Source organism: Akebia trifoliata, chromosome 8 (genome assembly GCF_017979445.1).
Source record: "Akebia trifoliata isolate Shusen 1 chromosome 8, ASM1797944v1, whole genome shotgun sequence".
NCBI lineage: Eukaryota > Viridiplantae > Streptophyta > Magnoliopsida > Ranunculales > Lardizabalaceae > Akebia > Akebia trifoliata.
The window spans coordinates 16,079,589-16,096,598 of record NC_141382.1 but is presented as its reverse complement, the minus strand read 5'-3'; the positions used below and the strand labels follow the sequence as shown (position 1 = coordinate 16,096,598).

At 35.1% G+C, this 17,010-nt stretch overlaps 1 protein-coding gene and 1 pseudogene across 1 annotated transcript; one reads left to right on the top strand and one right to left on the bottom strand.

The window, feature by feature from the left end:
* The first annotated feature begins 28 nt into the window (after nt 1–28).
* LOC147396279 (germin-like protein 9-3) lies at nt 29–652 on the top strand (annotated as a pseudogene).
* Nucleotides 653–2,634: 1,982 nt separating this feature from the next.
* On the bottom strand, nt 2,635–14,101 carry LOC147396278 (pentatricopeptide repeat-containing protein At1g76280-like). Its single transcript, XM_086450860.1, is given in 15 exon segments — nt 2,635–3,293; nt 3,663–3,782; nt 4,193–4,381; nt 4,514–4,657; nt 5,308–5,535; nt 5,943–6,116; nt 6,303–6,398; nt 7,116–7,754; nt 8,028–8,210; nt 10,123–10,230; nt 11,881–11,986; nt 11,988–12,075; nt 12,230–12,287; nt 13,851–13,913; nt 14,044–14,101. Coding segments are annotated over 15 exon segments (2,655 nt in total). The 5' UTR covers nt 14,095–14,101; the 3' UTR covers nt 2,635–2,885.
* Nucleotides 14,102–17,010: the final 2,909 nt, after the last annotated feature.

Below are 17,010 nucleotides of genomic sequence, written 5' to 3'. Positions count from 1 at the left end.
ATTCTATCATACCATTTTCGAGTCATCTACCATGTCTTTCAAGCATGAAACCTTCTTAGCACTACTAGCTGTCTTTGCCATTCTCAAATTTGCAACTGCAGGGGACCCTGACATCACCACTGACTTTACTCTCCCCTCAAATGTCACTGCAGTTGACGCCAACTTCTTCACCAACACTGCCTTATGGGTCCTTGTTGGGGGCAGACCCACCCACAACATTTAAAGTCTTGAAAACTAGCTTGGCTGAATTCCCGGCTCTCGATGGCCAGAGTGTTTCTTATGCTGTGCTACGATATCCAATGGGCACCATTAACCCTCCTCACACTAATCCCCACTCCGCTGAGCTACTTTTCCTTACTTGGTGGTTCTCTTGAAGTGGGCTTCGTCAACGCAGATAAAAAGCTCTACTCGCAAACACTCCAAGCATGTGACATATTTGTGTTCCCTAAGGGGCTCATTCACTTCCAGTACAATGCAGATGCTAAGAACTTTGCCATTGCAGTCTCCGCGTTTGGTAGTGCAAATGTTGGAACAGTGCGGTTCCCAACACTGTCTTTACCACAGGCATTGATGCACCATCTTAGCTATGTCTTTCAAGACTGATGTCGCCACCATTCATGAGATCAAGGCGGGACTTGCAATCAAAGCCTAAAATTAGAGCTCCTCGCTATTTCATCTCACAGTTGTTCCTTCAGCTTATCTATCTTGTGGATTTATTTTTCTTTCAAGGGTATCTATGTTAGCTTTCACAAACAATAATCTAGTCTTTGCTAACCTTTTTAATGGATTTATTGAATTTTTCTTGCCTTCATCCAAGATGTACTAATAATAAAGTTCATCTATCGACACAATCATTGGTGATGGTTCCAATCAATTTAGCCTAATTATTGCATGTTTAATACTAATTTTATGTGTTTCTTCTACTTCAGAATAAACAGACATAAATTATCAGAAGTCAAGTTGATCATGTTTCATAATTTTTGGATGGTTGAATTATGCCGGTGGAAGATCCAGAGAAATTACATAACCAGGGATGGTTTTTTTTTTACAGAAATGGTTATGAACTATGTAAAAATTACATAACTGGGGATGATTTTTTTATATATACAGAAATGGGTATCTACCCATTTTCATAAATAGTTTTTTAACGAATATCATGTATTTATATTGAATAACAATATTGTAATTTGTGATGTTTGTTGCGTTAATTATTTTATGAAAAAAGATGATGAGGAATGGAGCAACACTATTGGTTGTTGCCAATACACATGAAATGGACAGCCTCTTAATGGTGTCCATGAACCCAAGAAATATTTTGCTCAGTGTCACAAGGATCTCCACTGTGTGACACGTAAAGCCTAAACGAGGGTAGCTTTATAATTTGGGGATGCCCTCAATACACGTGGGCTCATGTGATTGATCTATATCCCAAACCTTGTGAGCACTGTGAGCAAACCTTATTTTCTGATGAACCCCAATTCAATTGAAGTGCTTATATGGAGTCAATTGCATAAGAATTGGGATTGCAACACTGATGCCAAATAAGTTTGATCAATTGCGCCAAGCAGAACTCAATCTTGGGTTTCTCTTTTTGTAGAATAGTTAAGTGGCTTCTACACCTTAATGTACTTGTTTTCGTATCCCTAACAACAATAGCTCCTATGCGGGTGGCAATATAAGTGCAATACAGACACTGTAACAGTTATGAGCCAGAAACAAGGCTTTTCTAGCTTGTCATGTAAAAGGTTGGGGTGTTGGTTTTCAGTAGTCCATGCATGTCAGTTACGTGAAGAACTTCCCTTCGACGAAGTTAATAATTTGTCGAGACAACCGTCAGGATAAAACACATCCCAAGAATAAGTAAATTCCTTGTCGGGATTTTTAAAATTTTCCATGAGTACCTGTCACCTGATCCCGACCCTTTCATATTTATATCTAATTATTTATTTAAAAGATGCATGCATGTAAGCCTTATGCGAGGTGCGTAGAGGCTTTCGATGCTTATAGTACATAAAAACATTATTATAGATAACTTAGCTTGGCCAATGATCGAGTATAGTTCTAAGGTTAAGGAAATTTTAAGCTTTGTTTTAAAATTTGTAGACAAGGTGACCGACTATAGGTCGAAGTTTATTAGGCTTGTTTGTATGTTTCCTTCTTTGGACCCAATAGGTGTTGTGGCCATGCAATAGCTGTTGCTTAGCTCATGCTTGTCTCTTCCTTGGTTTGATATGCATGCCACTTTCATAGCTTTTTTTTTTTTTTTGAATCGTGTTGGAGTGACCTCAAGATTGGACCTCATATTGCACGTCAGGGTGTGCCATGTGAGGTCCCCCGTCCTCTTAAGTCTGAACCACATCATGGACCCTATAGGGTTGATGTGTTATTTGCCAATATGACAGTCCACACGACCCCACCACCAATCTCAACAATCCAGTCAACTAGCTTCACTCAATATTGGCTATCTAAAAGATCAAAATAGCCTTAACTTAATTACTAAATGACAACACATACACTTCAAAATTAATTTGTGTTTAAATTTAAATACATTAGATATGGGAGAGTATTTTAGTTCATGACTCTAATTTCCAATTAAACCTGCCAAGTTAAATGCAAAGACTTAGAATTGCTCAATGATCACAAACAAAACAAAAAGAGGGTTAATTACTTGTTTGCTTTATTACAACACATACATTTCGATGTTCACCCAAATCTTGAAATTTGCGGGTGTAAACATCTGAAACTTTGATTAATATGAAGCAAGCTTGAAAAAAGGTCTAGGCCATTCCATCAAAAAGAATACAAACTAGCTCATAGGTTGGCCCAATGAACATAAAAAATTTAGGGGAACCCATTTGTTGGAAAATTTAGGTGAGCTTTGCTTCTCATCGAGCTCTTTTTCTTTGATCATAGTCAGAGGAAAGCCTTCTGGCCCAAAGACTTTCATTGGGTGACCATGAAATTGGGAACCCAGCAATTGCACACCATCTAAGGTTCAACAGGGCAGCAGCAAAATTCTCCTCAGAATCCCTAAAGATCTTTATTATCCGTAAGTCAGCTTTGGAGTCTTCTGCGAGGATAAAATCATCCTCAAACTCTTGCCTCTTTTCTTGAAGAATGTTGTCGTCCTCGGATATCATTCGCATGCTAAGAACCTGCAATGCCTCCATGCCCGTGCTGAGAAAACTGCTGTCAACGTATACGGAGAACACATAAGAACAGGTTGATGGATCGGGCTGGATTTTCTCTTGGTGCATTCGCTCTAAAATAAGCTCGAGTATGTCAATTCGGCCCTGACAGAATCAAGTTAGCATAGAGGGTAAACCATCAAACAGAACTTAAAGGCTGGTCAGTCTAAATTATTAGCAGACATATGCATAGAATGACATGAGTCTCAGAAGTGTAAAATGGGCTATTGTAGTATGCCCTTATGTTCGACTGAATGGTTATGTTTATTTCCAAAAGAGTTGTGCTGGAATAACATTGAATTTGACATCGATTCACACATTGCTAATGTGGAGTCAAAGATGCTTCACTCGTATCTCGATGAAAACATCTATGACTCCGTACATACATCCACGTCAGGAATGTGTGAATTGATGTCCATTTCGATGTTACTCGAGTATTTTCCTTTCCAAAATAATATACAGAGATACGAGTACCTTCAGAGAAGCCTCTAGAAGAATGGTGTTAAATAACAGCAAATCTAACTGAATCCCTTCCATGCTCACTTGTTCCAAAAGATGCAATGCTTCATCAAATTCTTCATTTGCCAACACAATCTGGGGGAAAAAAACATTTTGTCTCGATAAGCAACACAATTCCATTAATCAGGAAACGGGGGGACACAAAGAAAAAAGGAAATCAAAACAGAGGTCGAGAGGAGCACCAAAAGCAACCGAAAGATTAGAATAAAGAAAATTAAAGGAAAAAAAGCACACACAAAATAACAAAATCCAATCTCAAGGGTAAAATCACCATAATATGCGCAAAACATTAAATTCGGTGGGTGGAAAAGAAACGGCTCCAAAACTATGTGATTTATTCCAACAATATTAAGAACAGATCAATTATCTCATGTCACATCATATAGAATGTTTAACAAATTACACTAAAAGAAAGTGGAAAACAACTCCTATTAGATACATAAGCTTCAAAATGGTTCTAGACCAAAGAATCTTGAGAAGAATACCTTTATGAGAGCAGTATAAGTACATGTCTGCGGACAAAAACCATCACGCAGCATCATAGAAACAAGTGCACAAGCAGATCTGAAACATCTTATAATACTGCAGCAATCAATCATGATATTGTATGTTGCGGCATCCGGTGGCAAATCAAACAATTTCATTTTTTTGAAAACTTCTATGGCCATGTGACTCTGCATTAGATGACAAAGGGAAGGATAGTCAAGTGGCACTTCATAAATAATAAAAAAGTGCCAAATATATATATATATATATGGACAAAGAAAATGAGAAAAATGTTTAGCTTCATTATCGGAAACACTTACTTCCTTAGCCTCAACAAGTGAATGCATTACGGTATTGTAGATAGCTGTTCCTGGATCACTGTTTGTGCGAAAGAAATGGTTTTCTGCTACACCAAAATACTGGATTACCTCTCTAGTCATGCCCTCAGCTCCAAGAGCTTTCAGCTGAAAGAAACCAAATATAAGATAAATGTTATTTTCCAGTGTTATCAAAGCCAGAATTGTACCAACATCTTAAGAAATTTGAAACATGGAGGCCACGAGCTACCATAATTTTTCTATTTATTAATGTTATTTATTTAAATATATTATATTATGAATTTACAAATTTCATTATGCGAGGCTTATGCCTTATGCCCTATGCCTCAGCATCTGAAACATAGGATGGATTAATTCACAAATTGAATGAACAAAAGTGTCCAGTGACCAATGAGCACATACACCTACTATTTTCTCTCATTTGAGGGGTTTAGGGATCCACTATCAATCTTTTGGACTAAAATATATGCTATCAGCTATTACAAAAGGAAAAAAAAAAGAAATATAAACAAACAAAAACAAATATTTTAGACGTTAACTTAACATTATTTCTCTACACGCCAGTACAAAACTGGGATAGAAGCAGGGGCGGATTTACAGTGGGGGCACTTGCCCCCACAAGAATTTTCAAAGTCTATTGATTAGTGAGCTCACGGCTGATAAAAAAATCTGCCACCATTGCCCCCACAAAATTTTCTACTCTTGGTTGCCCCCACATGGGCAAAATGCTAGCTCCACCCTTGGATAGAAGATGATAATATGAAAAAGAGGATTACCAAATTCAGCATGGACAGATGGCTGTGCTGAACTCCATTTTGCATCATATCCACTTCTATTGCATTTATCCTTTTTGCAGTATCTACCTGTGACAACATATTCCCCTCCTCGTAAGGGGCATTGACATTGCCAAACAAGGAGAAGAGCAGCTCATATGTCCTAATATCTGACTTGACCTTCAACTGCTTTATTTTAGCAAATACCCGAACTGCACGTTCAGGTTGATCCTGCAACATAACAATAGTTCAAGAATTCCATTATTATAGAAAAACAAGTAGTAGAATGGGAACCTAAAGTCAGATGTCATTCGTTACTAAAATAATTTGTTGTAATTAATTTTTGAATGAAGTTGAAGCATAATCAGTAAAACCAATTCCATGTTGGTTCTTATTTGGTAGATCTCTACATACTTATGACTATTAGGCTTGCCTTTGAACCACTTCTATTGTACCATCGAACGAACAAGGCCTACTTCTTGAACTAAAAGCATCAAAATTCATTTTGAATTGTTCTTGGCAGATTCGTTTTCATTCTGATTATTAAAAAAACTAAAAACAAAGACTGCTGAAGCTAATATAACACAGTTAAAGGAGATAATGATAAGGAATCTCAAGTTTTAGAAGCAAATACTTACCATAACATCACACGCAGCAAGTAATGCATTAAAGGGGTGAACATATTGATGTTCAACCATTTGTTCCAGCAGAGCCTCGGCTAAGTCCAGTTCTAAAATTTTGCTGCAACCTATGGAAAGGGTTGCAAGAGTGGCATTATAAGGCTTCAAATTCATGTCTCCCATTGCTTTTAGCTGCCAAAACATGAAAATAAGTTTGGTCGAAAAGAATATGCCTTCTTAAAAGCAGAAAAAAGAAAGAAAGAAAAAAAAAAAGCCATTTACTCGAGAAAAAAGTCGTATTTGCAAACTGAAGAGAATGCAAAAGAATTTAGATATTGATATTTTATGCGAAAACTGCAATCCATCAAGACAACTCACCACTTTCATGCCATCAGTAACACCTCTCTCAGAAACAACAGCTCTGATGAAGCCATCATATGTGTGGCTAGATGGTTCCAACCCAAGATTGCACATCTACATTAACAGGAACCTAAACTTAGTGAACCATATGATGGAAAACTAAATAAAAAATAATGAAAGTGCATATAAAAATAACTAGTAAAGCATACAAGTCAATAGGATGAACATAGCCTCAACTATACATAAGGGACAGGAAGTGTAAAGAGACTTGAAAATACTGTGAGTCTGTATCATTTTCAAACCCAATACCGTAATTTTCACGAGGTATAAGCAGAGAACTTGATAAATTTTAGAAGGAAAACAAAGGAAAAACATCTCCTCTACTGTACACAGTAAAATGTTTGTCTCATTGAACTTTCACCATGTTCAGTGTAAATATTTAGATTATTGCCAGACAATTTTTTTTTTTTTTGATAAGTTGAGATATACACATATACTAGAGTTTGCCAGATATAGAAATTGATAAGTTGAGATATATTGGGGTTTAGGGGGTGGAAGAGGAAAAACAATAAATTTGGAAGGGTATTATTAGAAAAAAAATGAAAAGAGGAAAAAGAATATAGAAAGAATGTAGGGGAGTTTTTGGAAAGGTGTAGAAGAGAAAAAGACGATAACGTTGGGGGTGTTCTTAGAAAGGAGAAGAAGAGAGAAGACAAAAGAGGAGGGAGAATCATCCTCAAGATACATTGTTTATGGGGTATATCAGTTTAAAATGTAACAAGATCCTAGAAAACATAAGAGGACTTTTTTAAGTGAGTGTATGAAAACTACCTGTAGCAACAGCTGCTCAGCCAGCTCACAGTTTCTAGACTGTGCACATGCATGTATCACATCACTGAAAGACCATCTTAAGACTTTCATAATTGGTATGGTTTCAATATCTTTTCTTAGCCTGTTAAAGCCGCCACTCTGAAGTTCTAAACCCAAAGCACTGCCCTGATTAGCCACAGAAGACAAACTTCTACAACCTTTATCTGCCTCAACCAGCGAACTGTCAAGACAATTGTACATGTCATAGGGCACTTGGTGTGTCTTATTAGATGTATCGACGTGGCTGTCTCTTAGAATTCCTTCTGTTCTTGTCGAACCATCTTCAAATAGAGAATGAGGCGGACGGTTTCCATTGCCCTTCATGCAACATCTCTTAATTCCAAATTCACTATTTGAAGGAATGGGAATATCCAATCTTGAAGAACAAATTTTTCCTCCAGAAGATCTTTTAATAGAGGCACTTCTCTGGAAAGCCAAAGCCACCATATGTTGTAAAGCTTCACAAGCAGATACCAGATCTCCTAATCTTGTAAACGACCAAATAAATTTTCGAAGTGAAATAATGCTTGGGTTATAGAATTTGGTCAATTCTTTCCAGATTTCATGGACTGCAGACAGGTTTTGCTGCCAAACTGCAAGCTACAAATGAAGTAAAATAAAACTGGCATTAGAATATGCATGTATATTGCAGAATTAATCAAAACTCAAACATAAGACTCATCCAAAACTGAAATTGCTTTCCACAATATTAATCTAGTTTTACTATAAATGAAACAACAAAACAAGACCAACAAAGGAAAAAAGACTAATGCTAAGAAAACTTGTAAGGGAACCAAAAGAAAGATAACTGAAATGAATGAAGTGCCTTCAGTGGTGCAATAACAAGAAGCTAGGCCTCTGAGCACCACAAACCTTGACAAGCTCCCAGTATGTTACTTCAGATTTCCCCATCAGTCGGCTCTCCATTAAGCCCAAACAATTGTTGGCATGAGCCATGCTTCGCATTTGAGCACAACCATTCAAGAAAACATTATACATGGGCAGCACAGAATCAGTACGATGGTTTTCCCCAAGAAAAGTCAGCCAATTGAATGCCTGGAAGAAGAAAAAAAAAAAGATAATTTGTTGGTAAAGACATGAATAATTTAGTTCCAACTACAGTTCAACCAAAATAGTGCAGAATTTACAACTGCTGGACCAATATTGGTGAACATGACAGTGCCCAACCAAACAACAACAATAATAACATGTTTAAATATCATTTGTGCTCTATCCAGATAGAGGTTTATTCATCTGAAAATAGCAAAGGATCCAATTTGTCCCATCAAGTCACTCAACAGAGACCACCAGAGGAAATGATCATATTCTTACATTATTTTATATAAGTACGTTCTTACAATTATTAAAACGAAAAAAAGGTAACCAAAGCAAAAGCAACGACATCAACTTGTTTACATATAGAATTAAAAACAATCAATTGATCACTGATTAAATGTGATTAAATTAAATGTGATTAAATGTCCACAGAATACAAACCCCCCCCCCCCCCAAAAAAAAAAAAAAGAGGTGCTTCATATGTCATGGATTACAATATTTGGTGGATTTCACATAGAGGGAGGCACGTAAACATCACATTTTGAGCTCTCTGAAGCTACAAGTGCCTTAGATATGGTCAACTAGATCTACCAGATAACAAAAGAAGTGCGTGCTACGTCAAAAGAAGAGTGATGCGTATATGACAAAACCGAGAACTAAAAATAATACCAAGTAGGATGGAGCATAAAATAAATGTGCCACTCCATTTCAAGGTTGTCAAGGGATAGCCTTGAGATTTGAACCTGGTCTAGGGTGTGGACCTAATGATAGTTCATATAAAGTCCGTTAAATTTCTGGGCAATGGAGTTCCTCACTACAAAACCAAAGTGGTATTTACTACCAGCCTCCACTCTCCCCCAATCTTACCTCCTATATTTTCAAATTGATGGGATGCCCACCCTGACCAATGTCTTCTCTCATAGACTAATAAGAAAGAACCTAAATGCCTTTTTCTTCAACCCATGTAAAAAAAATCCATAGATTTCTTTCCCCAAAAAACCAATCATCTCCAAGCTCTTCAACTTCTATAATAAATAATTTTTAATATATTGAACCTCAGCTTCAATCGCTCGTTTTCAACATTGCCTTAGTCCCTTATAAAAAAAACTCACTTTTTATGCCCAAAATCCCAGTATCCTCTACTTAAAAAATCCTAGATTGTTCTTGAGGACACCCTGTTCTTTTATTAATAAAATTTCAGTTATCAAAAAAAAAAATATATATTGTTCTGGAGGTGAAGATTTAAGTAGATAGAATCTTAAGGTTGAAGAGGACAATTTTTTTTATCCAAGATGGCTTTTTTTATGAAGGTAAAGCAAAGATTTTATCAATAAGGGAAAAACAAGGTAAATAAAACAAGCAAAGGTGGTCAAGGCAGCCACCACACAAGAAAAACCAAAAGCAAAAGAAGGCAAGCAAAGCAACAAAAGCCTCAAACTCAGTCTACATATAAACCATCCCATCTGTACACAAAATCTTCAAAGATGGCTGGTTTTGGGAAGAAAAAACCTAGGGTTTTCTTTGGTTAACAAGTTGAAGACGAAGGCACACATTAGTCATTCATAGTCTATTAGAGAAGATCAAGGTCAAAGGGGGTATGTCATCAATTTGAGACCGTAGGGGGATATCACAAAAACTCACCAAAATGTGGATGGATTTGTCAAACTCAACCCACAAAAAATTCTAGTTTGGTATGGGTTCGTTGTATTCCACAAAACATTTTCATTGTTCGACATAGTAGGAATGAATCCAGTAACACATGTTCAGACTAAGGTCTTGCTATAGTCATGATTGGGTTGCTTTTCATGGTTAATATCTTAAATACCATGACCAGTAAACAGAAGCCGAGAAAGAAAGAAAGCCATATGAAGTTTCCAACAACAGATAAAGACAAAAGGTCAGAATGGGCTACCTCATTAAGATAGCCTCCCTTCGTGAGAGATTGAATGATAAACATACAACATCTCTTGTTCAAACCTATCTCTTTTTCTTCCATAATTCTCCAAGTCTCCATGACAAACTGCACAAGAAAGAGTCATCTGCAAAAATGCAACATTCAAAGAGCATCCTCTTATCTAATAAACACTAGGGAACATAAAATAAGCTGAACAGGCAAACCATCTTCCCACACATAGTGGATGTAAGGACCCATGGGTACTAACTACCAATGAGGAGATTCTCCTAGCCAAAAGTTACAACTTCTAAAATGACCCTAAGCATCCAATCCAAATGAATATTTAATAACTATCCAAATGAATGTAACAGATTCACTTTTTAGCATCATCCGAGTTGGTTAATTAAAAAAAGAGAGAGAGAATGGGTCAGTTAGGCCTTGAGATTCCCCGAAAGGACTAGCCAATTTGTTCACAATCAACAGCATTTTTATCGACAGCCGATCTATTTCACAAATCAAAACATGTTCCAAGGACAAAAAAACACAAACAATGGAGATTATGCTTATCAAGTTCATGTTATTTCACAACGAACATGTTATTTCTTGATTGCCCACATTCAATTCCATAAAACATAACCAGTGTTACAGTTGTCATATAACATTTTCCTTTTAATTTGATCCGAATGCATCAGCACATATCACACCAGAAGCACACCCCACTTCAACCATCCAGCTCTAATTCTATGGGCACCATGCTTATCAAGCTCTACATTTTTATGGATAACAGAAGTAAGGAAACGGAAGTCGCTTTGAAGTTTTTCCTATACATCAATTTGTACTGGCCCTAGCTTATGCGTGTAACAAAAGTTGCAGTCTGTATTAATGTATTATAAAGCATCAGAGAATTACGCCTTGAGGTTCATCTCACATAAACGCCTTAAGACTTAAGGTAAGGGTCATTTTCCCCAAAATCTTATGCCTTACTCAAAGAGATGTTGAAGAAAACTTATGCTTTAGAGGACATGTATGCCTTTTGGCGCCTATTGATCCTTAACCCAATGACTTGGGATAAGGCTTTGTTGTTGTTGTACAACATTTAATTAACATAAAGGTCTACACTATTGGTCCTAATCTCTACAAGGATTAGTCAATTTGCAACTCCATCAATCATTGGATCATCATTCTTTTACTTTTTCTTTAAATTATTTTTTCTCTCCTATTTTTTTTATGCAAAACCTACTCTACATCTTTATCTAATCTTAAAGTGTTGCTATAGTTTCTTAGTTAGAGTCATTGCTACACTTAAGCATTGTGTTTTTTGTTTAAGTAATTAAAACTTTGGAAGAGTGAAACAATGGGTATGGTACAATTTTAATTTAGTTTCGGTGAAAATATAATTTGGTATTGTGTTTTTTTTTTTTTCTCTCTTATATGTTTTTATTATTTATTTTTTTATATTATGCGAAAATAATCTGATTCAAGATGACCGTCATAATATAGTATAAAAGAAACTTAGCCTCCTTTTATTTGAATTTGTGTTATTTACTTATATATTTATATTTATCTTTTTTAAAAATGCATGCCTATAAAGCTTATCTTGAGGCCTTGGCTACTGAAAAGCATCATCTTACCTCTTAGCATTTAAAAACACTGCTCCATATACTTGCTCTTGAACCTAACTTTCTTGTAGTTGACTTAAGACAACCTAGATTGACAATGTAGGATCACGTTAAAACTCGATGTTGATCAATAATTTCAAGAAGTTATTATACTTACCAGCGGATCCGGTGATCTTGCACAATAATCGAGTATATAAGTAAAGTCATCAACTCCTAAAGAATCATTCCACCGACTGAGATTCAAAAGCAGATTGGAAGCTGTCTCTTTCCCCTAAATGAAGGGCGTTAACGATTTGTACCTGCATTGACATTGCTGCAACCGATTCTGCTCCAATGCTAAAATGTCTGATACCTGTGCAACCGTAAGGAGGCATCATAAACCTTGTAAAGTACTTGAACACTTAAGAACACTGATAATTGAATTAAAAAATTACAAAAAATAAAAAAAAATAAAAAAAAAATATAAATATAAATATAAAAATATAAAAAATAAAAAATAAAAAAACCTTTGGAATTCGAAAAGGTTCGTGAGGATTCGGTTCTCTCAAAAGCATTCTTCTTCCCCTGAAAAAAATTAATAATTGACTTAAAAAACGTGAAAATTTCAAGTATTGAACATTAAAAATTAAACCTTTATACTGAGATTAAATAGAATTCTGTTGAAATAAAAAATTACGCAAAATGCTTTTTTTTTTTTTTTAAATTATCTCTTAACAACTTCTTCCGCCCCTGAAAAAATTAATAATTGAATTAAAATTTTGAAACTTTCAAGTCATAATCAGTAAAAATTGAATATTTTACTGAAACTAAGGGTATGTTTGGTAACACTTCTGAAGTCTGAAGTCTAAAGTTTGAAATCTGAAGTCTGAAGTCTGAAGTCTGAAATCTGAAATCTGGAATCTTGTTCTGGAAAAGTTGTTTGTTTATAATTTATAAGAGCTTCTGGTTACAAACAGAATTTTAAAACATAATGATCATTTTGACAATATTACCCTTTTGTAATTATAATAAATTGTTAACCAAAAAACATGCATAATGATGGTAATTTTCAAATTGAATTCTCATTCAAAATACAAAAACAAATCATTTATATATAAAATAATATAATTTTTTTTCCAATTTTCTATTTTTCGTCTCTCTCATTTATATTATTCTCTCTCTCTCTCTCTCTCAAATTTATCAAAACCAAGAAAATACAAGAACCAAGTAAAACACAATAACCAATTAAACAAATCATACACTCTAAAGAATCCATCCAATGACCAAAGAAACAACTCATACACCCTAAAGAGTCCACCTAAGGACTAAGGAAACAACTCATACACCTAACAAAACCTATCCATCTCTCTTTCTTTCTCTCTCTCTCTCTATTCGTCTAATGACCCAACTTTATGCAAGAAGAAAAACAAAAAAGATAGAATGAAAGATAAAGAGAAGATGAAGAGAGAAATAAGGAAAGACGTTGAAAATGGTTCGATTTCTCCATAATGGGTTCGGTTGGTTATTTGAGATTTTAGGATTTTTGTTGAAGTTTTGATTTTTGATTTGGTTGTTTGTTAAAGTTTTGATTTTGGGTTTTTGTTGAAGTTTTGATTTTTGATTTGGTTGTTTGTTAAAGTTTTGATTTTGGGTTTTTGTTGAAGTTTTGATTTTTGATTTGGTTGTTTGTTGAAGTTTTGATTTTGAGATTTTTTCAATATGAGATTCACATGCTATTAATCGATCAAGGAATAATAATAGAGTAGTAGATGCACATACCTTTGTAGATCTTGAAAGCCGAGTTGGACATGAAGGAGATGTAGAAGAGAAAGGAGAGGTAAGGGTTTAAAGATTTTTACAAAAGAGGGATAAGTGATGGAAATAATTATTTTGAGGAGGGTATTTTAGGTATAAAATATTATTTCAGATTTCAGAACTTCGTCCAGCAACTTTTTATGGCTGATTTTTTTCGACTGAAAATGTCTTCTTGTTCTTAAATCTGAAAATAAACAAACAAGATTAAGACATCTGAAATCTGAATTTTAATGGTGGACCACCTCCATTCAGACTTCAGAAGTATTACCAAACACACACTAAATAGAATTGTAAAAAATATGCGAAGTGTTCTTTTTCGAAAAAAAAATGTACCTTTTTGTGTGATTTAGCTCTACAAAATGAATCTGCAAATAAGCGAAGATGAGCCCTCGACCTGCAAAACGATATATGCATGCTTTGAATTTTATTCTAAGTGAACATTGCAGAGAAACCCAAAAATGGGTTTTGTTTAGTGTTTGTGCCCTAATGGCCAATGTAGGAGAGTGTTTTTTTATGTTTCAACCCTCGTAACACTACGAGACTGTCTCAAATTGTTGGCAACCGATTTGACTTGCATGTATCAATGTATGATGCTTTTTTTCCCCTCTACGGAGGCTAATGTAGACAATAGGAACACCTTTTTTTTTAATGATAATCTGACTATCCACCTGGCATACTCAATGACTCTCCTGATGTGACAAATTTGAAAACGACTGATCTGTACTCCTCGGTATACACAATTACACTTTCGCATATAAAAAAAAATGTGTCCCGAGGAACCGTGTATCCCAAGGAGTACAAATCTACGATTCTCAAACTTGTCACGTTAGGAAAGTCAATTTTGTATGTCACGTGGGATTATCAGATTATCACGACTCTTATATTTATGGTTATGTGATTTTTCTTTTTTTTCAACAAAAAACTAATTCAAAATTTCACAAAATCCAAGAGAGCCAATGGCACAAAACTTAACGAAGGTACTTTTCTAAATTGGGGATGCCGCCAATACACATGGATTCATGTGATTAATTGATATAAGATTATGTAAAATCTCAAATCAATTACACTCTTTTTCAATTTATTCTTTTTATCTCAATTTTTGTTTGATTTTTAAGTAAATTACTTAAAGGACCCTCACGGAAGGATTTCTTTCTAAACAGTTCCTAAGTTTTGGTCAGTCTATAAATAGTCTATTTAATAACTTTTCTTTTCTTAATAGTCCATGAACCTCATATCCCACATTTTTTACAATTGAATGTCCTAATTGTTTGAATTCGTCGTTTTCATCTAAAAAAGTGGATTTTTAACATCTCAGTCAAGTTTTGGAGACTTCATTCCGTCGGAAAGGATTTACAAAGGAAGAAGTAATTTTCAAGGGTTTTTAAAAAAAAAATATTTTGAAGATGTATGCAAAAAAAAAAAAGGATTTTTTTTTTTTACTTTTTTGGGTAGAGGTTGAATATAATGACATTTAAGTCATTTAAAACCATCATTAAAAAATAGATTAAAAATAGAAAATCATATTAAAACACCCATTTGAATATGTTTTGGCACATGACTTTCTCTAGAAAAAATTGAAATATTTGATATACATATATATATATATATATATATATATATATATATATATATACATATAGGGTCGGGTTCCATGTACACACATATCTACTCATATATCTATAACGTGTTTTGTTCTAGTGGCTAAAAGTTTCGGATTTAGCTGATTTTTGGTGAGGATGATCTCTATGATGAGGAGATCATCAGCTCAATCCGAAATTTTTTACCTCGTCAAAAGTGATTTACAAAAAATGGACGGTCCCCAATTCTTCAACTCATAAATATGAGGTTAGAAGTTTTAAAATTAGCTGATTTTTTTTGTAGGGATGATCTCCTCGTCATAGAGATCATCCTCACCAAAAATCAGCTTAATTAGAAACTTTTAGCCCACATAGGACAAAACATGTTGTAGATATATGAGTAGATATGTGTGTACACGGAACCTAATCCATATATATATATATAGGGAAATGTTCAACACCCTACACTTTACCCTACGCTTTACCAAATGTGTTTTGTCTTACATGGGTTAGAAGTTTTGAAATGGGTTGATTTTTGGTGAGGATGATCTCTACGATTAGAAGATCCTCCTCACCAAAAATCAGCTCATTCCGAAATTTCTAACCCCATGTTTACAAGCCCTATGTTTACAAGTTGAAAAATCGTGGATCGTCCATTTTTTGTAAATCATTTTTTATGGGGTTAGAAGTTTTGGAATGGGCTGATTTTTGGTGAGGATGATCTCCTCACCATAGAGATCATCCTCACCAAAAATCAGCCTATTCCAAAACTTCTAACCCATGTAGGACAAAACACATTTGGTAAAACGTAGGGTAAAGCGTAGGGTGGTGTACGGGACCCATATATATAGTACGGGACCCATATATATATATATGGGTCCCGTTCGCCACCCTTAGTTTTACCACACACTTTAACAAACGCGTTTTGTCTTACATGGGTTAGAAGTTTCGGAATGAGCTGATTTTTGGTGAGGATAATCTCTATGGTGAGGAGATCATCCTCACCAAAAATCAGCTCATTCCAAAACTTCTAACCCCATCAAAATTGATTTACAAAAAATGGACGGTCTACGATTTTTCAACGTGTAAACATGGGGCTAAACATTTCGGAATGGGCTGATTTTTGGGGAGGATGATCTTCTAATCATAGAGATCATCCTCACCAAAAATCAGCTCATTCCAAAACTTCTAACCCATGTAGGACAAAAAACGTTTGTTAAAGTGTGGTAAAACTTAGGGTGCTGAACATTTCCCTATATATATATGGGAAATGTTCAGCAACAAACATTTTGACAAACATTTTGGCAAAACATTTTTCAAAATATGGGTTAGAGGTTTTGGAATGGGCTGATTTTTGGTGAGGATGATCTCTACGGTGAGAAGATCATCATCACCAAAAATCAGCCCATTCCAAAACCTCTTACCCATCAAAAATGGCTTACAAAAAATGGACGGTCCACGATTTCCCAACTTGTAAACATGGGGTTAGAAGTTTTGGAATGGGCTGATTTTTGATGAGGATGATCTCCTCACCATAGAGATCATGCTCATCAAAAATCAGCCCATTCCAAAACCTCTAACCCATGTTTTGAAAAATGTTTTGCCAAAATGTTTGCCAAAATGTTTGTTGCTGAAAGGGACCCTATATATATAGGGTCGGGTTCCTGCAACACACATATAGACAACGTGTTTGTCTTATATGGGCAAAAATGTTTGGAATGGGCTGATTTTTTGTGAGGATGATCTCTGTGATGAGGGGATCATCCTGGCAAAAAATCATCCCATTCCAAAACTTGTAACCCCATCAAAATTGATTTACAAAAATTGGACGGTCTATAATTTTTCAACAAAATTGGACGGTCTAGAAGTTTCATAATGAGCTGATTTTTGGCAAAGATGATCTCCTCACCACAGAG